This window comes from Xyrauchen texanus, chromosome 29 (genome assembly GCF_025860055.1).
Source record: "Xyrauchen texanus isolate HMW12.3.18 chromosome 29, RBS_HiC_50CHRs, whole genome shotgun sequence".
Classification (NCBI taxonomy): domain Eukaryota; kingdom Metazoa; phylum Chordata; class Actinopteri; order Cypriniformes; family Catostomidae; genus Xyrauchen; species Xyrauchen texanus.
This window is the reverse complement of record NC_068304.1, coordinates 16,241,006-16,263,902: the sequence shown is the minus strand read 5'-3', so window position 1 is coordinate 16,263,902 and position 22,897 is coordinate 16,241,006. Positions and strand designations below refer to the sequence as shown.

Genomic DNA, 22,897 nt, shown 5'->3' with positions numbered 1-22,897 from the left:
AGTCAACTAGACTTTTACATTTTCTTCTTTCTTGACCGTGCAAGGTTTTTTTAAAGGTTGCCATCTATCCGGGTCAAAAGAGCTTGCCTTCAAATGTGGTTTGGGTCCCTCATTCAATGCAAGTTTATGGAATTTTTTCACTTGTCAGCTACAGTCACACTGTGTCCTACCCTAATGGCAGACGACACATGATAAAAGGTATATTTTCTATGCTAATCAGTGTTTTGGCCCCAACCATCCGTGATGAGTGACAGTAAATTCTGTCGATCACTTGGTTTATTTTTCAAGCATTGTGGCGGGAAACCCCACGCACTGTGAACTGGCACCTATCCAAAAACTCGCATAACAGTTTATTGAAGCATGCATCTCACTAGCCGGTTAAAAGCTATCGATCTCTTCAGTCAAGAGGACTGTCACAAATGCTCACCCCTTCAGAATGGAGAAAAGACATTCCCACCTGCTCTATCCCTCGGTTTGATTGAATAACATGTTGTTTCAAATAAATGAGGCTGGGCATAGAAATGCATCTATTCTTCGACTACAAACTCAGACATATTTAGTAAGTTCGGTTCTTTGGTGTGCGAGTAGCTGTTGTTTCTATGGCTGTGGTGGACCTGTCTTTTGATAAACAAACAAGTTTTGAATGCCCCATGTCGCGAGTGGGAGGCTGCGTGAACGGCAGCTCTCATGCACTCATGAACGCGCAGAGGTGAGTAACAGTCGGTCAACAATTTCATTAAATAATACATTCATTTCGGTTTGTTGCTCACCAAAGGTCATCGTATGCTTTCATAACAATCATGAGTCTCACGGAATAATTTATTAGACTTCGAATTATACTTTGGCGACCTTTTGAAGGTGGTCACCATAAACTGCCATTGTATGACATCACTGAGCACAAAATGTTTTTAACATTTCTCTTTGTTGAGAAAAATAAAGACATATGTGGTTATAACAACACAGGGGTGAGTAAACCATGACTGAATTTTCTTTTTTGGGTGAACTAATCCTTTAAGGTTAGGAGTTTTTAAAAGAAAATCCCTAAGGCATGTTCAATGTGATAAATGCCTTAGCAAGTACCTTTACAAAGTAGTATCCATTTAGATATAGAATTTATTCATGCAGGATTTTTGTTTTACTTTAATTCAAAAACCGCTTTTGGTGGACTAAGGGTTTGGCCAAGTTTTGGACATTTATTTTTCCAAACTGCATATGCACCCTCACATCAACACTTAAGCTTTAAAGCACCGTGGCATGTAATAAGATTTACAGAACTTGGAGGAAGAGGGCCAGTATTAATCTCTGCCGCATTCTTCCTCGTTCACCCCTTCACTTGGCCTTTTGCCGTGTCAATCAGAAGAGCCCACAGCTGCGATTAACATTCCCCCTCCATAGCGGTCCACCATTATCTACCTGACCCCAGAGAAGGGGCACGTCTCTCTCAGTCACTGTCTCTCTCACACATACAAACAGTTTGCTCTCTCCTTCAGTGAAGGTTCTACGAGTCAGAATCCTTCAGCTGCAAAAATTAAGCCAGAACAGCAGCCAGAAAGAAAAACTATGATGCAAGTCTCCAGAGGACCTTAGCGCTCAGAATGAAAAATCTATGACTGTCTGCCTCAGTCTCAGAAAATTACACTCACATTCAGTCGATCAAAGATGTCATCTCCTCCTTGCTTGTTGTCCATGAAAAGCTTGAGGTTTTTGAAAACCTAAAACAGAGAAAACACAGTAGCTTGTTTATCATATGCATGGAACAGAGGTTGCGAGAAAGAGGGAGAGCCACTCTCAATTATATTTGACATTTCACAAAGTTCTGTTTTCCTTCACTCCTACTAAATAAACCAGCTAATATATGCATGGAACTAATTAATGTTAGCAGATGTGATGCTTTTAAATCAGTCACATTTGAATAACAATTTATTCTTGAGCCAAATGCCTGCATAAGTAAACGGAGCGCTCGCCAATTAATGACAGACATTATCATTTTTATTTTTCCCCGATTTAACACTGCCATGTGAAAGTAATGACTGATTCATATGCTGACCTTCCTCTGTCCAATAATCACATGGTGTAGTTTTCTCACCCTCGCCCATCTGTCAACACTTAACATGATCACATATTCAACATTCACACTAATATGTCCAGAGTTGCCTGACATTACACACAGAAACACTATACAGAGAGAGAGCATTTTAAGAAGGGTTATTTTCCAATCAGTGGTACTTCCATGTTCCTTAAAAAGACTTTGATTGTGCTTTGTGAAACCCATCAAATATAAATGAAGACTAAAAAATATAAAGAATGTCAATAGATTAACTAATGATTAATCTGATGATGTTTCCAGTTCCTTTTTTAAGGAAGGTAAACAACAATTTTGTTTGACACTTGGTTACGTTAACAGAATATATGTGCTACATGGTGAGTTTGATGAGGCTAAATGATATCCAGTATAACATACATTTAAATAACTTATTTCCTTACTGAAAGGGCTGTGGAGATTGGGAAAATGAACCTTTAAGTAACCAAATCACATTTGTTTGGATGGCTCAGGATCGTGTGACCTAACAGTCCAAAGGCTTGAATTGTTATTCATTACCCCTGCAACAGTGTGACAAGAGAATGGGGGTTGGTTTTTACGACACCCGCAATTATATCTGACATTTCCACGAAGCCCGCCTGTCGCCAAATAAACTTGCTAAATATTCAAAAACTAATTAATTTTCATTTGATGAGCTTCTTTTAAATGTTCTCATTTACATTGTGAAACCTATGCAAGCAAACATTCACACATACCCCCTCTGGCACGAGTCACTTGACCACCTTTATGGCCTTAAATGTTAACAGTATGGATGCATAATACTTTCTACAGTTATGAATCGTGCTATTATAACAATAACCACATGTTGGAACTAATCTCTTACACATAGTTGCATACATAATAATCATCAATTAAGATTTTATGTTAATGAGGTAACTTAACACACTGTTTTCAGGTCAGCGTCTTGTTAATATCACCTTATTTATGTGGATATGAGACAAAAACTGATTCTAGAACAGCATTCTAGCTTTACTTGATATATATTCTGCATCACTTTTAAAGTAGATCTGCATTTAGTGTAGGAAATACACCTTATTCAAAATAGCATCATATATGCTATATCTTTGTTTTTTCAGGAATCAAGAAGCTGTGAGGGATAGAAGTACAATCTCCCTTCAATGACACACACTGTATATAGCTCATAGATCGCATTAAAGTTTGTTTACTGAATTTTCTTTTTTGGCAAATATGTTTTCTCAATGTTTCTTTAGTGCACGATCAACACCAAATAAAACAGACTTTAAATCTATGCATAACACCTTAGTTTTCATTCCCAACAAAAACGAAATATGATGCTACTCTGAATAAGGTCCATACCAGAGCTTGCAAGGCAGCAAAATAATTACATTGTTAGCCAAGCTTAGGGTTTAACTCTTTGGTTCTGAGTAAATTAAATTCTGCATCAGAGCCACCTTAAAACCTGTTGATACACATTTCCCCATATGCGGTGGGGACGTCACTCTGCTTACATTCATTTATAATTTATCGTCTATAAATTTAATTCATGTAAACAAATTATAAATCTTTTCAAATGTCTAAGGGTTTAACATTGATATCCGATCTCTGTTTCACGATAGCAATGCTCCAGAAACAGCAATTTAGTTATTTGTGCCAGGAGTACAAATGAAAACGGGACTTCATACCTTTGTTATGAAAACGCGATCGCCAGATGAATCCAGTTCGCCACACTTGGGTCAATTGTCCATGTCAAGCGTTCATTGAAAAACATCCAATAGCACTTTTTGTCCATCTGAGAAATATTGATATATTCTCCATCGTTTACATGAGATCTCGCCTTTGAGATGAGATGAACTTTCGTCATCATTCTTCAACAAACTATGCAATCTGAGCAGCATTCATATTGTAAAACTGTATATTATCTTATATATTAGAGTCCCGTAAACAAAATGAGCCTGTCTCTAAAGTCTATTTTAAAAAATGCAGCATAGTTTTAATTCATAATATCCAAGCAGTGCAGTCAGATTTTGTGTCGTCTTGAAAGGCGGAGCCTTAATTTTACTCTGTATGCTTCCAGCGATTTTAGAGAGAAAAAGCTTGCAGGAACCTCATTTGTTTTTATAACATCTTCAAATTTGAAACGTAACTTCTTTAGACTTGTGGCTTTGAGAACATTGCATTTCTGTTTTTTTAGATTATAAAAACATGTTCAGCACAAAATATTTCCATTACTATAAACTTCAGCTTCTCTAACTTTAAAAAATAACAACATATATTCATTCTGAAAATTACTCCAGAAAATTACTCCAAAGGGTCCAGTAAATACAACCATTTAAGTTCAGGTATGTCATTTTCATGGTTTGTGGTCAAAAAGGGGGTGCGTATCAACAGATTAAGACTACCCTTATTATACTCAGAACAGTACGTGTCTTTTTTCCTGTTTGCTTTCCACAGAGATTGCGGCACCAACACAATGTGATCTCAATCTCTTTGCAGTATAGATAGATTTAAGACAGAAATAACCAAATCACAAACCAATATGCAAATAAATGCACGAAAGAGGACCAATCACAATTCAGCATGCAAATCTTACAAGTTACAATGCAATTGTATGCAGTGTTAACAAGGGCTGCACAACTGACAAAAATCACAATTGTCCATCATTTCCTTTGATATTGTAATCACGATTATTAATTTTGATTAATATAATTTCCATATTACTTATTTGTGTGGGGCATTTACATTTTCCAAAGCAAATTACAAAAAAGTGGAAGAGCACAAACGATTCATCCAAACTATACTTTTTTCATTTAAGCTACATTTCCAAAAACATGTTTTTCTTAATATTTTATTGATAGGCTTATTAATTTTATATTCATATTTTTATTATTATTATTATTATAAATGGTACAATGGGAGAAGATCTAAATGGAATGCTATAATTGACTCTTTCACGATTAGTTCATTGCATCAGTGGTAATTGTAATCATAATAATTTTTTTCGATTATTTGTGCAGCCCTCGTCTACACAATCAAACAGAGATAACATAAAAGACTCAACTAATGGAGATATATATATATATATATATATATATATATATATATATATATATATATATATCTCTCAACTATCTGCACAGATTTTGCCGATGACTGCTCTAGAGCATTGTCAAGGAGCCAAGTCTCTGTGATTTCAAAATAAGAGTCCCTGGTGTGTTTAAGGCTTATTTATAGTTTTATAGATTTTATTCATTTTGTAGTCTTGTAGCCTGTGCCGATCATAGTATGGAAAGTCTAATACATATTTTTAAACATTCTATGAATATTTTTAATAACTATTGGCCAATTAATGTGTTATTGGCCTTTTCCACCACCTTAGTTATCTTATCGGCAAAATCCACTATCCTCTTTTTGTTAAAAACAATAATAATTTGCAATTCTGTTTGGTGCTGCAGACATAACACTTATGACAGCTAAACACAAAATCTCTCTTTAACAGGTCTTACCCTTTTGGTCACAGGAACCTTGTTGTAATAGCGGATGCAATCTTTACCCAGGAAGTCGAACTCCACTACACAATTCTGGCCGTCCAGTATGTCATGTAAGGTGATGTGCTCCACACGCAGAGAGCAACAACCCACAGTGTCTGCCGTCTCACCCTCTTCCTTTTCATTACCTGCTCTCAGAGCCAGCTGTAACACACACACACACACACACACACACACACACACACACACACACACACACACACACACACACACACACACACACACACACACACACACACACACACACACACACACACACACACACACACACACACACACACACCTTACAGAAAATGCTTAGCTTTCGACCATGTGTGAATATGTCTGGATGTGCCAGTGGACTTGGATGTTGTCCCAGACACCAGAGGGTCATGAGCCGCAACTTCAACCTCAAAAGCTTTGATACCGGATTTAAACTTTAAATCAGTCTCTCCACACAAAGAACTGAAAGTGCAAACAGCTGTATGTGCTTTCAGAAACCAAGGAAAATATGCTTCTTGATTGAATAACAGTATTCATAATGTTAAAATCACATTATCATTAAAACTCATAATCTGATTATCTGAACCACCTTCATTTACATACATTTTGCATTATTTTCCTAAGTGAAAAAAATATTTTACTACAAATTATATTACTGTATCAGCATAGAAACTGTGTTCTACATATTACAAATTAACATAAAATTTTACAAAGTCAGAATTTTTAGTATTTTGTATGCTCTAATTTGGCTTCAATGACAACATACACTTGAGTTGGCAAGGACTCTACAAGCCTGTGCAAAACCTAATTATCCAAGTTATGCCAGCATGATTTGATAATGTTCCAAGGGGATATTGTATGCTTCAGTCTACTTTTTGACCCAAATGTAAATAAATAGATGTTAGAAATAAAAATGGTATAATATGCTTGTCAACAGAATACATTTATACAGCTCCTTAAGAGTTACCTGCACAATCTACACAAATCCTTCAGAAAAATGCAGCATGCTATCCTTTGTGATTTCCTCTTTCTACAGAATTAATTCTCAACAGGAAGCTTAATTGACATGAATTGACTGGTGGTACACTCCAACTATTTGGTCTTTTCTTATATAAAGTCATCATTATGGTTGAAAGCCCACTAATGTACTGAAAGTAGACAAATTATGTCAGTTTAGTGTAAGGCCTAACCTTGTCAATAAAGTAGAGGGCTACGGCTCTCTGGCGTGTTCCCATCTGTTTGGACTTGAGGTCCTCCTGGTACTGGGTTCGGATTGCATTTACGCAGGTCTTCAGTCTCCGAGCCACCTCATACTTCTCCCAATCCTTCTCACCCTTTGTGATGCACACAAAGCAACATAGCACAGTTGGGTAGCGAACAAATTACCTTACATAAGGCAGTCGGATTGACACATCATGAACTCAATCTTCAAAGTATCATCTTCTTCCAAAGCTATTGGGATACTAAAGCTACTTTGATGGTATACTATACTAGGACCTTAAAATAACCTGTATATCTTCAGTATTTTTCAAAGCCTCATTTTGATGTGTCAAATTAAACATGGTATCTACACAACCTGAGCTCTACTAATACTCATTCTCGAGAGCACTTAATTGGACAAAAACATGTACACCTGCAAATTAGATGAGTAATCAATATTTTTGGTTCATTTTCCTGGAAGAATTATACTGCAAATTTTAAATGTGTATATCTGCTATGCATTTCTTTTGCCAACTTTTAGTAATACACTAACAGCTACCTCAAAGCTAACAGACATGGACTAAAAGCCACAAAACACACATTTTGATTTCAAGGGATCTTTAAGGAAGTCTTGCTACATGAAGAAAATCCCCCATATCTAATTATAATGCATAACAGCATTAAAGCATAAATTAAAAACAATATCAGTGTGACCTATGCATGAAAACCCTTACTCTATGAGATGTCCACAGCAACAGTTTAGCAACAAACACAGTGCAGAATAACTTAGCTTTCAGTAATCCAGCACAAAAAAAAAAAGAGAGAAAGGAGGCCTGACGGGAAGCAGACAGGTCCATCATGATAATGTATTGCTTTGCTTCCTAATTTAATTAGAGAGGAAGTGAGTGGAACGAGAATGCGAATGAGATAAAACTGAGTGAAAATGCATAAATACACGTCTTCTCTGTTTGATTGGTCAAGATTCAAATATGCGACATCAAATAACATCTATTATTAAAAAAGGCAACAGAGACAGACGGCAGTGAGGTGATGAGGACGTGAAGATGGATTGAAAACAAAGAGGTCTTGAATACCAGAGGAGAGCTATCCATTAGCATCTCAAATTTAGTTGCACCGCTGGTGTACGCCGCACTGGAAATAAGGGAACGGCATGCCATCTTCACTCATGATAAGTCAGTTCAGGAAACATTTGCCATGGAACAAACTGCTCTGGAGCCACAGGACAATTGCATACTGACATGTTGACAGTGTTGATAGGCTGATGGGGCCATAATAACTCGCAATTATGTTCATAAAAGTAATGCTCAGTCCCAAGCTCTTAACTAGCGACTATCCAAAGCTGTAACATAAAAGTCCGTAGGGATAAATATAAGTCCATATTATTATTTTAAGAGCCCATCAAAACAATCAGCCAGTGGTAAAATAAATAGTTTATTATAATAAAAAAAATGTAATGTATATATACTGTATGTTTCTTGCTAAATGTTTACAAGACAGGGCTACTGTCAATGGAGAAAGATGCTTTGGTAATAATTTTTTAAAGGAATATTCTGGGTTCAATACAAGTTGAGCTCAATCAACAGAATTTGTGGCATAATGTTGATTACCACAAAAAATAAATTGACTCGTCCCTCCTTTTCTCAGATAAAATAATATGCTAGTGAGGCACTTACAATGGAAGTGAATGGGGTACATTTTTGGATGGTTTAAACACAGAAAGCACTTACAGTAATTCTTCTGTTAAAAATCATGCATTGAGCCATAAAGTTGTTTAAATTGTAATTTTTACAGTCATTTTAGATTTTTTTTGGACATTACATCATAGCAACAAAGATGTAAAACCACAACAATATACCTTTACAAAGAAAATGTTAGCAAGTGATTTTATCACACTAAAATCATGTTTACACGCACACGGTTTATGTCTTGTGGTTATACTTTTAAAAAGGAGTACTTTAATGTTAAACAATTGGCCTCACTTCACTTCCATTGTAAGCGCCTCAATATAACCCAGATTTATGCTTTTTTTTTTTTTTTTTTAAAGAAAAGGAGGGACAAGTCTAAATAAATGTTTGTGGTAATCAATACTATGTCGCAAATGCTGTCGACTGAGCTTAAAGGAATGGTACACCCAACACTGAAAATGCTCTCATTTACCACAGATTTTTAGAAGAATATCTTAGATCTCTTGGTCCATACAATGCAAGTGAATGGTTGCCAACATTTTTAAGCTCCAAAAATTTAATAAGTCAGCATAAAAGTAATATAAGACTCCAGTGGTTTAATCCATGTCTTCAGAAACACAGAAATAAAGAGAGGAAGAAAATAGAAATGAGAGGGCAACAAACAAGTTTTAACTTAACATATCTACCTTAAGTTTAGAGTTGGCATTGAGCATCACATATTTACAGCTGCCTTGTACATTCTCCGTCCAGCTAGCGAGCCATGTTACTGTGTTGTCATGACGAACTTCCTTCCATCTGTGTCCAGCTGGGGGTTCTGGGATACGGGAGTCCCTGTTGGGTAAATTAATATCTTAAAATTCTGATCACAGAATAATGGTTATAGCCAGATGGTTTTCAATGCTCACTTGACATTGCATGTGATGTCTATGTTACAGTGTGGCATGCAACATTCTATGAAAAATATTAATAATGTGCTTTTCTTAAGCCTTGGAATCATGTCATAGTGCCATGTAATAATGCTGACAGCTTGAAAAACTATGCTGACACTGGATTGTTATCTGAAGTCTCACTTGCTGAAGTTGATTATGACATCTTCAGGACGAATCCTCTTCTTCAGCATTCCTTGTTTAGGGTGATCTCCTCTGCCTCTGAACAACCCTGGAGGTTCTATCTTGAAGTTCCCAATGCGCTCACGATGGTGGTCCAACACACAGAAGCCATACTCGTCAACGATCTTTTGATTTGCCTCTTTATTAACCTGAAGAGCGATTCAGAAACACTAGTGTGAAGAATGACCAAACATAAGGCAGTTCGATTTTGAGTCCATCGTCAATTAAGTACTTAATTTCTATGAAGCTTATAGATATTATGGAAGACACCCACCAGTTTCTCCTCTTTGGTCATGTTCTTCCTGGCTTCCACCTTCTGTTTGTGCATGGTATTGAGCTCTGCAAAATCACACTTGTTCAGATCTATGATCAGCTGTCTCTCTTCCAGAGTCATCTCCTGTAGATAAGAGCATTCATACATGATGTAGCTACTTTAAGGTGAACAAAAAGGGAGAAACACCTAACAATATATAAATATCACCGACAAATTCTGCCTTCAAAACAGCTTCAGTCCTTCTTGGAAAGATGTCATAGATGTCCTAACTAGCAGTCGACCGATAGTGGATTTTGCTGATACCAATAACTAAGATGGTGGAAAAGGCAGAAAACCGATTAGTTGGCCTATAGTTTTATAAAAACGATAAATAGAATGTAATATATTATATATATATATATATTTATATATTTATATATATATATATATATATATATATATATATATATATATATATATATATATATATTATTCTTTCCTTTCTATGACGGGAACAGACATTGAGGCTACAAGAGTCCAAAATTAATAAAATCCCAAAAGCAGTTTATTGTGCAACCAACACCCCAATAATACAATATAATAATTTAAATTATGATTTGGTGCATAATATGGGACTTTTATCTATAAACAAGCCCAAAATACACCAAGGACTTGTATTTTGAAATGAAAGAGCCATGGCTTTGTTGCAAGGCTCTCTATGTAATTTTTTACCAAATTAAGCTTTTAATAGCCTATAAATTCTTCAGATGAAGAGTCACCAGATGAGGTTTGATGATAATAAATAAAAAAATCAGGGTAAAAATAAAACATTGGGAACTATCGGCATAGATTTTTAGCAATAACCAATAGTGCCAAAAAGCAACTATTGGCACAGATTAATAATATACCTGTAGTCCTGGTGTGTGCGTGATGGAATATTGTGTCATTCTTTATATTGTTTGGCAAGAGGATGATTAAATTGGATAACAGACGTTTTCTGATAAATATCCTGAGGTTGATTGCGACTAGGGATACACCAATACCACCGAGTGATCCGATACCAGTGTTTGTTTGCATAATCAGTTTAGACTATCTTTACATTATTGTGTGGAACTAATTGGGTGTACTCTTTAATATGTAAAGAAATAAAAACCTCTTAACTACACGTTATTTCAATATAAACGTATAGCTTCAGAAAAACTTTAACCACATAGTATACTGGATAATATTGCAGCAAACTGAACAGTAATTCCATTATATCATCAGAAGAAAAGCAGTTGTTTTTTTGGCAAATTTTTTTTACACTTGTATCTGGACTTTAACCCTCTTTGGCCTGAGGGTGTTTTGGGCCCTGGAGAAGTTGACATTTGTGCTTTTTTTAGTAGCTTAAAAACACATTAATGGCTAAAGTCTGATAACGCTGTATTCATCACAAACTGGGCTACAATAATATGTGAGCAACGTGTGTACATGTTTGTATTTTTGAGAAAATAATGTTTATGCGTGGTTTTTGAAAAAACAAAATATTTAAGTTATTGAAATATGACTATATAACACATACTAAAACATTTGTCCACAAGCCTTTTGAGAACAGGATCTTGTAGCCTAGAGTTTTTGCTACAAAATGATGTGAAAACCATCCTGATCACTCATTCATACAAAACAATATAGTAATTGAACTTAAAGACGCTTTTAGTGTTAGAAAGGTCATATGCGAGGAGGCGTGAAATATCATGAATATTGATTGTAATTCACACCTGAGGAGACAAAAGACCCCTTCCCTGGGCCTATCAATGAGGAATGTGACAGAAAGAGACTTAATGATCAAAATCAAGTTTTAATTTTCTACACTACCAGTTAAAAGAAGTCTCTTCTGCTCACCAAGGCTGCATTTATTTGATCCAAAATACAGTAAAAACATATTGTGAACTCTTTTTACAATTTAAAAGAACAGTTTTCTATTTGAATATTATGTAAAATGCAATTTGTGATCAAAGCTGAATTTTCAGCATCATTACTGCAGTCTTCAGTGTCACATGATCCTTCAGAAATCATTATAAGATGGTGATTTTCTAATATGGGCATATTTAAAGTGCATTTTACTCTGAACACATTTGCAAGCACAAGCTTTGTTGATGATAATGAGGCAGCATAAACACATTAAAATATAATCTAAACTTTCATATTATTTTTATATCATAATACATATCATATTTACATCATACAGCATACAATTGAAATACCTGCTTTAGCCGAAACAGCATTTAAATGTAACTAAAACTTGCGTATTAGGACATATTTCAAATTTCAATACTCTGAATCCTGGCTGGCAAGTCTGGAAACAGTCTCACCAGTAAAATATGTACATGTTTATATAAAATAGCATGTCAACCAATTAAAACTAAATGACTTGCTCATCCGAAATTGTATCCTCGTCTGGATCAAATCTCTCTTCAAAATACAAATGGTCATTGGAGTCCCTCTCTTCTTCTGAGGAAAATTTTAACTCTTTGTCACTATCCAGGAGTTTTCTCACTTGTGTATCGTGCTGTCTTTCAAATGCACAGAAAAGTGAATTAACTTTGTTTTTAAAGGAACAATTGGGGGCGTTTAACATTTGCATTGATCGCCTCAGCACATTATCGTATGAATGGCACACTCTGCTGGTGGATGTGATCACATTAGAGATAATTAGCTGAGCCAGTAGAAACTGCACATCGCTTTGTTTCATACAGATTACATTGCAGGAGAATATTAGTTTTAAATTTGAATTGTTTTATTTAAAAGTAGACATTTTTAGCTTTCTTTAGACATAGGTTTCATGTTTGTGTGATAAGTATTCGCGGAGTTTCAGTTCATTTTTGTGACGTGTTTCAGAAATATGCGCGTCCATTGACCCCAGAGGTTCAAAGGATTCAGATATCTTTTTTTGTTCAATTTAGTTGTAAGATATCAGCTCACTTTTCATTCACAGTTATTTTTTGGAACCCATTCAACTTGAATATTATAATTTGTAAACAAATGATAATAATAATAATAATAATAAATAAATGAAAAACATGCGTCAATACAGCCTAGATCAGAGGACACTATAGATATTTCAAACAACCCTAGAGAATGGAGACCTCCTCACCTGTATTGATCACTACCTCCCCCAAAGTACAGGAGGACCAAAAAAGAGAGAAAAGGAAAAGTATCGGAGGGAGAGATCACCGCTCCGAGGACTGCCATTCACACTTCTTTATCTGGTTTTGATTTATTCTTGCATTTCTGCTGTGCTAAATGTCACACTAACACTGATTCACTCTAATCTCTACTCCAGGGGCTGGTGAAGAGGACCAGCGCTGTGGGACCTCACACAAGCAATTTCATCTAACCTGCCCCCCCCCGGCTCCATCTCCCAATCCTGTCACACATGACCATGAATAGCACCCTTGGGCCATTAGCCAAGAAGCAGAGCCCAGTGCAGAGGGAAGATTGAGAGTACAAGAGAGAAAGGACCAAAAGAATGGCATGAGCATGAATTCTCCCATCAGACCGCAAACCTCACAGACCCACAAATCAATTACATTAAACATGAGCGCAACTGCGGCAACTGTGTCACTGTATCTAAAGGTGAAGTGTGTAATTTCTGTGTCAATAGTTATACCATATAGAATAACTAGATAGAAAATGTGAGTTGTGCATGCATGTGCAAAACTAACCTAACACTAGAGTACTTTGGGTAGTTTCCAGTAGGGAAGCACTGATCAATCGGCCACCAATCATGATCTGTGATAGTGCCTAGATTCAGGGGAGATCTTTTCTTAGAGCGCAACAGTCTGGATCCGGAAGTAAAAATCATTCATTTATCCCATAATTTATTTTTCAATGATACCTTATTACCTTTATAGGCAGAGGTACTGTGAGCTACGAGGTTGTTTATATATGGTATTTGCTTCCGTCAAAGCCATCTGTCTGCGTTATTTTAACTTCACTGTTTAAAGATCATGTTTGATAGCGGAATTCATGGTAAACAACTACCCATTGTTCAGCAGAGAAAGCGTCACCAATCAGGGAACCACAGCCAACGAAGCCAGTGAAACGCATCGTGAATGAAGTCATCGAGTCGATTTCTCTTCACCATTAAACAACTTTTCTAATTGTACACGTCAGAAATTTTTTGCAATAAATGTTGAATATACTGTTTCTATTCTTATAAATCAACAACCTAAAATCAATAGTTTTATATATTACCATAGTTTTTTTAATTCAATGACATCATTCACAATGCTTCATGGGATTGTAGTCTGTTACCTCAAACAAAGGTAGTGATGTGAATTATGTCAGAGCTGGTTGTTTTGTCTTTTATGAAAAGTCTATGGAAGAAATGAATGTGGAAAACACTTCAGGAACCCAGACGGCTGAATAAGTGGATGGGCACAGTTGCACTCCATTGCAGCATGCACTAAATAACACATACACTGCTTCTCTAATGAATGAGCACTAGAATGAGCAAGTATAATGAAATGATTTTTATACAGTAATGTTCAAGATGACACAGATAGCAGATAATAAACTGGGTGCACAACGGTCACTTGGTGTGTGTGCGCGCACAGTTTGCATAGGCGCCAACTCAAATGATGGATTGTTATTGGCCTCTGTGGATCTGTGTGGAAATATCAAAGGATCGGTTTCAATTAATGGTTTGTCCCCTGAATTTAACCCTGTCAGTCTCACGTTCAGCGCAGACTGACAATATGCACGTTAAACCAAAACAGAAAGCAAATGTTTATGGTAAGCTCTTCTAGACATATTTTTTCATAATAAAAGTTGCACACTGAATGAACTAATCCTGAAATGAATATGAACATGAATTACAGTGCAAAACTAATATTGTGAAATAAAATGTTTATTCATATGTTGTTTACAACAAAAAATTTGAAAAAATGTATTAATTTTAATATTTGCTACATAGCTAATGATAAAACTGTACATATTAAGTGCAGTCTATATATGCAATATGGAACAAAAGATAGATGATCCTTTTTATTCTGGCTGTGGGGGTTCTGATGTTTCGAACACTCCCATGACTTCATAAGTTATCACATATTGTATATCGCATTTTCCAACAATTTTGGCGCACATCATTTTTTTCTCCATACCGTGCAGCCCTACAATATAACAATAAATACGCCTAAAATTATTTAAGAATCAACCACTGTGGGTTGGGTTGAGGGCCCTGCACACGGTGGATGAATTGTAAAGTTTAATAGCAGAAGGCATGAATGACCTCCTGTAGTGTTCTCTGTTGCACAGAGGCAGGCTCAGTCTATTGCTGTACAAGTTTCTCAACCCAAAAAGCAGGTCATGGAGGTAGTGGGAGGTGTTGCCCATGATGGTCAACAGCTTAGACATCACTCCTCTCCGCAACATCTTTCAGCGTGTCCAGATCCACGCCAGTGACACAGTCTGCTTTGCTGTACGTGCTTCTCAATCCAGCAAGCATGTCATGAATAGGGTGGGAGGTATCGTCCATGATGGTCAACAGCTTGGACATCATTTTCCTCTACATGTCCAGATCTACTCCAGTGACACAGCCTGCTTTGCTGTTCGTGCTTCTCAATCCTGCAAGCATGTCATGAAGGGGGTGAGAGGTGTTGTCAATAATGGTCAACAGCTTGGACATCATTCTCCTCTCAGAGATATCTTTCAGCGTGTCCAAAATACACTCCAATGACACCGCCTGCTTTCCTTACAAGTTTAATAAACTTTCAAGCATTTCCAGTTTTAATCCCAATGCCCAAACACACTACAGCACAGAACAGGACAAGACACTAGCAACGACAGACTGAAAGAACATGTGAAGCATCTTTCTGCACACATTGAAGGACCGGAGTCTTCTCAAGACGTAGGCCCCTTAGGCATAAACATATAACTGCAACATATACTGTAATAGTGTAGCAAAGGGCATGTTAAAAAGAAATATCGGTGATCAGATCATTATTGGTCGATCTCAAGTGTTAAAATAATCGTGATCGGTTTTGGCCTCAAATAATCTGACAGGTGCACCACTAGTTGCCACATCTTTGCTATGCAGTTGCTAAGGTATTCTGAGTGTTTTTTGGCACATTGTTATGTGGTTGCAATGGTGTTCTTGATGGCTACCAGGCCACTGCTACATGGTTGCTACATATTGGTCTAAGTCAAAAGCCCCCCTAGTCTCTATGATATAGATATCCACAGATATATTAGTGAAACATCAGTATTGGTGATAAACGCATATATCTGCACTATCAGACACATGCAGACAGCTTAAAAGCAGCAGATGATCAGGGTCAATTACATTCTGTAAAGAGGGGTTGAAAAAGGAAATGTCTCTTGTACAGAATTACTTTGAATTGGGTGACAATGAAAGAAGTTGCAATTTGTAAAATTCTAAAATGTCTTTCAAAGTTGTGTTTGTTAGTGATATAACACCATGCTAGCTTCTATGGCCATTTTCATTATGTAAAAAAAATAAAATAAATTGATTGTGATAAGGTTTTTAAAATCTATTTTTGCTAAAAACTCTGTTTCAGGTATGAAATTGTTTTTTCAAAGTTACTATAATTATTAGCGAATTGAAACAATGTAGCATAAGAAAGCAGAACGACCAAATTATCTGTATCTGCAAATAAATAATTGGTTATAATTATCAGCAAAAAGTTTGTACTGACACATCGATACACACAACACATACCTGTAGCAGTATTTGCCCTAAGAACAGTATTGTAAGTAGTTGCAAGTTAGTTAGTCTGCTATCTGATTATGTCCTTTTAGTAACCGGTGCAGCGTTTCGTCGAGTCTCTAATGTGCAGTAGGCCTAATTACAAAACAAGCAAAATAATACAGTGTTTTGGTAACAGTGCTCCAGTACAGTACTTTGGTAAAAAGTAGTGAATGAATGTTGCCCCAACTGCAGGCAGCCATATACTGAAATGAATGGAATTCCTTACCCATTGGCATTCAGAAGATTAGACTAATTAATAAGAACTAAATAGGTCAAAGGGTTAAGAAATGTCTAAATGCATATACTGCATACAAAATTCAAAGTAAACAATACAATGACGCAAACCCTTTTCTTAAACTCTTTAATAATAGCACCGGTGTCTCATCATTTGGATTTCTCTTTCTCTCTCATCTCATGATTGACAGTTGAGCATGGGGCGGAGACTGTGCTCAATGAAGCGAGCAAGGGCTTCCGTGCTATAATAAAATAGTTAAACTGGATTTGTTCTTATGTGAGAAGCAAATTGTCTGGATTAGCATATCAATGCCTTTACACAAATCGTATTTTCAAGAGCATTGGGCACTAAGCAGCACAAAATTAATTCTGCATGATATGCCCTGAGGCCTGTTCGGATGCTATAAGCAGAGCCTTCCCTTCATAACTGCCTCATACTTGTATCCTGACACCCATTTCTCCTAGAGCTGACACAAACATGTGAGCCATACCTGCTACCCCATAGCAACTGTCTAAAGATTAGTTTGGGGCAAAAGAGGATTCCATATGGTTTACCCGCAGAATGAAGAGAGAGAAAATATAAATACATTTAAACCCTCCATTTAGCAGGTCACGTTTGTATTGGTGGAGGTTCTGTCAAGGATTAAGTGTTTTTTTTAAGTACGGACAGATGAGTGATGTGCTGGAGAGAAAACGATGAACAGGGTTGTAGTTTTAACAAGATTTAACCAATGAATGAGGCAAATCTTTTCTAGAGGCCGATACCAATACCTAAGGAGAGGGTGATAAAGCTAATATTAGATACATTTTAAAAGCTATCTGTCGATCTATATATTTTATGACTACATGCAATATTAACACACATACTAGGGCAATTTTCCAGTGCATTCCTCGGGGGGGGGGAAATATTAATTTGACCTCTAGTTCCAAAAGCTGTTAACTACACCAATTATTAGCTAAAACCGAAAAATTATTTGATATCTAAAAGTCATGTAGTGTAATTTCAAGTCAATGAAATATATTTTAGCTGAGCATAAATAGAAAATTGTATATTCAATTTAAACACTAGGACTGATCTGAAAATCTGACTCAAACGGTCACATTTTCTTTGTGTTTAGTGCAAGCAAAGTTGATTAAAGTTGGGCTGACAACTGCAGGAGCAGTTTACCTTCCTCCAGTCCCTAAAGAAGTTATTGCGGAAGATGTCTTTTGTGGTGTATTCGTGATCCATCATCTGAGCAAAGAAAAGAGCCACCTCCTCAGCTGCCAGACTGAGCTTCACTGCCTTTCCTGCATCAAAACACAATACATATTCAGTTCATATAAGGATATCAGCATGAAAAAAGCCACTAACTAATAAACAGTGAAGGGTATCTTTTCAATTCAATAATTGTGTGGGTTACTACTAAGAATTTGTTAAAGGTTCATTGACCTTAAAAAAAAAACAAATCCAGGTTCAATACAAGTTTAGTTAAGCGCATGCGACAGCATTTGTGGCATAATGTATTATCACACAGGGGGTCCCTAGCAAGGGGATCATCAAATTTGGTGGTCTTTGGCACAAAAAAGTTTGAAAATCCCTGGATTAAATAGTAATTTTTACAATCATTTTAGGGTTTGTTGCCAATTAAGTTATAAAATTGGCTATAACTGTAAACAGAAAAGGTTAGCAAGTGATTTTCTCTAACACTAAAATCATGTTTACATGCATATCGTTTACGTCTTGTAACACTTTACGTTTTCTACACTTTAAAAAAAAAAGTTAAAACGCTCACTGTTTCTAAAGAAAAAGATTGGCGAGTATTTTTGTGGTAATCAACATTATGCCACAAATCCTGTCAATTGAGCTCAACTTGTATTAAACCCGGAACATTCCTTTAATTGACCATCTGTGTGTGGCTAAGACAGGTAACAGTGAGGCACGAGTAAAATCGCATAGCTAAATTAAATCATGTCGACAGATTTACCACAGAATGGCCAGTGTTTTGGATTTTATAACTGTGTTGAGCCACCACAGGTTCACCAGTCCACCGTGCAATACAGCACTTTAATGCATCAGTGAATCATGGCCTCAGACAAATATGATCAAAGCTGCATTTATTGCTTACAGGGTCTCAGGCACCAAAACCAAATATTTTCCCCTCTGGGTCATTGTACTAAGATTTGTGGCCTGGGCCTTCTGAAATGCATGTATAGTATAAGAAACACCTCTCTACCGTACAAGGCTGAGTGAATAATAAAGGAGGAATCTGTCCTTACAGTTCTACTAAAGACCTTTCCTGTGCACTCTGGTGTAAGATTGACAAATGAATGAACTGGTCAACCTTGAACTGGCATGCACACCAAGAGCGAGAAAAATCCGCAGAACAGTGCTGACCCCAGCGAACTCTGAGACAGACCTTTTCTCTGACGAGAGAATTCGCTCTTTTTTTAACACTTTAAATCACGTTTTGCTGTGAAAAGATTCCATGTGTGTACTTTCCCTAACAAAGTAGTAATGTGGAGGTACAAAGGTGGTATCAGATGGCAATACCATGAATATGGTAATCTCTCGGTACCATATGCAGCAGCCCCAAAAAGTAATCGGACACTTAACTCACACCTAATGCATGATGGTTTTTATGCATTAGGAAAAAATATTAAACAATCTACAAACAAATGATGCTAGACCTTTTCTCAGAACTTAAAATTGCTTCAAGAGTCATTGTTGCAATTACTTTTAATCAGCTGCTCCCAAGATCACTTTTCTCCCAAAGCCAGTTTGCCTCAAGTTTACACAGGTGTCCTGGCAGAGTAACTACAAGAGTAATTCATCAAATTAACTTTGTACATGTTCCACTAGGTCTGACAAACCAAGAAGTGTCAATTTGAAACAATTGTCTTAATTTTGAAAAATCTCCCTATGGTTTTTGAATTTGAAACCTAACAAACTTTAAAAAAAAAATGTTTTGCTTGAAAAGCATGTTTATGCCATCTTTCTTTAAAATAAACATCACGTAAGAGGACCTGGGTAGGTCCCCTAAGCAAAGAAATTGGCCCAGTTGTTATGGAGGTTAGAGTCACATGGAGTAACCTCCTCGTGGTCACTATAATGTGGTTCGCTCTCGGTGGGGGCGCATGGCGAGTTGTGTGTGGATGCCGCGGAGAATAGCATGAAGCCTCCACACGGCCTACATCTCTACGGTAACGTGCTCTACAACCCACGTGATAAGATGCACGGACTGACGGTCTCAGAAGCGGAGGCAACTGAGATTCATCCTCCGACACCCAAATTGAGGAGAGTCACTATACCACCACGAGGACTTCGAGCGCACTGGGAATTACAAATTGGGGAGAAATATATATTTTTTTTAATGCCACATTTCATTTGATATTTTGTTATATTATACATTAATACATTTTAAGTGTAGCTAAAGTGTCCAAATGATTTTTGGGGCCACTGTACATAGTATTTATTTGTTACTCCAAGGTAAAACAAAATGTACACAGAAAATAATACCATGGTTCTATTATGTGCTCATCAGTAGGTCTAACACTTACACAGCTACATCTTTATGAACCCTGACTACTTACCATTATAATAGAACTTGACATCATCTGGAACGGGTTGATACTCAGGGGGGAAATATGGTCCTTTATGTTCTAGAAACTTCCATTTAATTCCATCCTCATACTTTTCCTCTTCCCACCTGCAAAAGAGACAGACAGTCAAGCAAAGTAAAAAAAAAGAGAGAAGTCAAACTTCTGGGCTGTAAGTGACTCACTTCCTTACAGATAGGAAGACATGCAGAGAGCTCACCATCTCCATCTTTGTTTCTCCTCTTCCTCTTTCTTCTTTATCTTGAGAGCCCTGGCTGCCTTGATCTCCTCAGTTTTTTTCTTTTTGCTGGAGACAGGATGCTCTCCCTCCTCTTTTTTCACCTTTGAAAGGGAAAAAAGGGGGGCCATCATTGCAAACTTTGTGGACTGTCTCTACATTTTGGCAGGTGTTTTAGTTGCAAAAATTCACCCCAAAGAGCAGCTAGTTTATAAGATAATTGTAGAAGAACAGTGGGAGTAAGAGCCACCTGAGAAACAAGTTTTATTTTTAAACCTTCAAAATGTTCTTTTTGTTAGGATACTTCTATTGGGTAACCTAAAATAAAACCATAAGTGGCCTTGCATTTTAGTAAAAAGGTGTCCTAATGCATGATGCAAAACACCACAATAAAATATACCCATGTTCAAGAAATTAACATTTTACCTCCTAGCTGTGGACACCATACACAAACTGTTGACGCAATGCACTCGGCATTCTATTCACTTCCACTCATATGCATTCAGATGTGGGAGACGCAAACTTTGCGAAGAAATTGTGCAATCTGCTGCTGAGCACTAAAGTTTGGCAAACTCTTGCTTACAAATTAGTATCAGGAAAAACATAAAAAAATCTAGTTTTGCTTTGTAAAAATCGTATTAAGACTAAAGAAAATCGTATATTCCTTTAATTGAACAGGTCACTGACATAACAGCTGTGAAAAAGCTTGTGGTAAAACATTACTGTCTCCAATGACAGGTGGATTAATCGCATAGTTACAATGAAATAATAAAAATAGGACGCACAATTAATTGTGCGATGCTGTTGGGAATTTGGGTGCCAGTCTTACCTTTCTAGGAGTTCTTAAGATAAAATGGATAAAACTACATGGCACATAAAATTAAACTTTATGAAAAACAATAGTGGTCAGTGGTATTTTGCTGTTCAGATAAACAGCATGTACCCAGGAGACAGTGTTACAAAATATTTATTTTTCCACAATTAATTTACTTGGTACAACAAGACCTGACTTCAGCCAAGAACGAACCCCAGGGAGACTATGGACATCATCTTTTCACAGTAATCTAAAAACAAAACCATTAATAGTTCTCCTGGAAATAAAATTGAGCTCGGCCTGAGAAAATGTTGCCAAAAACTTCCTTTTGCAGTACTAAAATTACAAATCAAGTGAGGAGAGCAAAAGTTTAAAAAAAAAATTAAAAAAAAATAATAATTAGGCTTTTCAGCACAGGCAATCAGTTTCATGACAGTTATTGAAATCCATAAAATTGTAGGGTAATTGAGTCCAGGTATTGTTGTTCTGTGTCTGTGATTTGATCAGTCAGCTGTTGCAGTGCTGCGTTAAAAAAAAGTTGATGTTGACCTGAGATGCAGGAATAAATGTAATTTCTATGATTAATAAAAAAATATATATAGTGGAAAAATGCCAGTTTAAGTTTAAAATACTTTTTTTTTTTTTTTTTTAGCTACCATCATTTTACAAAACTAACTAACCTACAGTTGAATCAGAAGTTTACATACACCTTGTCCAAATACATTTAAACTCACAATTCCCTTCATTTAAACTGTCTTAGGTCAGTTAGGGCCAATATTTTATTTTAAGAATGTGAAATGTCAGAATAAAAGTAGAGAGAATTATTAATTTCAGCTATTATTTCTTTCATCACATTCCCAAGAGGGTCAGAAGTTTACATACACTTTGTTAGCATTTGGTAGCATTGCCTTTCAATTGTTTAACTTGAGTCAAACGTTTTGGGTAGCCTTCCACAAGTTTCTCACAATAAGTTGCTGTAATTTTGGCCCATTCCTCCAGACAGAACTGGTGTAACTGAGTCAGGTTTGTAGGCCACCTTACTCACACATGCTTTTTCAGTTCTGCCCACAAATATTGGATTGAGGTCAGAGCTTTGTGATGGCAACTGCAATACTTTGAATTTGTGGTCCTTAAGCCATTTTGCCACAACTTTGGAGGTATGCTTGGGGTCAATGTCCATTTGGAAGACCCATTTGCGACTGAGCTTAAACATCCTGGCTGATGTCTTCAATAACATAATTTCCACATAATGTTCTTTCCTCATGATGCCATCTATTTTGTGAAGTGCACCAGTCCCTCCTGCAGCAAAGCATCCCAACAACATGATGTTGCCACCCCCATGCTTCACGGTTGGGATGGTGCGCTTCAACTTGCAAGCCTCTCCCTTTTTCCTCAAAACATAACAATGGTCATTATGGCCAAAC

The 22,897-nt window shown here is 36.6% G+C and overlaps 1 protein-coding gene across 1 annotated transcript in view; it reads right to left on the bottom strand.

Annotated features, from left to right (window-relative positions):
• LOC127623253 (DNA topoisomerase I, mitochondrial-like) overlaps nucleotides 1–22,897 on the bottom strand; it is a 40,176-nt gene that overhangs the window by 5,410 nt on the left and 11,869 nt on the right. The window contains exons 6-14 of the mRNA XM_052097617.1: nucleotides 20,642–20,763; nucleotides 20,416–20,531; nucleotides 18,011–18,132; nucleotides 9,879–10,001; nucleotides 9,566–9,753; nucleotides 9,182–9,326; nucleotides 6,780–6,923; nucleotides 5,566–5,751; nucleotides 1,644–1,712 (exon numbers count right to left, since the gene is read on the bottom strand). Of these exons, the coding sequence (XP_051953577.1) occupies nucleotides 1,644–1,712; nucleotides 5,566–5,751; nucleotides 6,780–6,923; nucleotides 9,182–9,326; nucleotides 9,566–9,753; nucleotides 9,879–10,001; nucleotides 18,011–18,132; nucleotides 20,416–20,531; nucleotides 20,642–20,763 (1,215 nt within the window). The remainder of the gene's footprint in view (nucleotides 1–1,643; nucleotides 1,713–5,565; nucleotides 5,752–6,779; nucleotides 6,924–9,181; nucleotides 9,327–9,565; nucleotides 9,754–9,878; nucleotides 10,002–18,010; nucleotides 18,133–20,415; nucleotides 20,532–20,641; nucleotides 20,764–22,897) is intronic.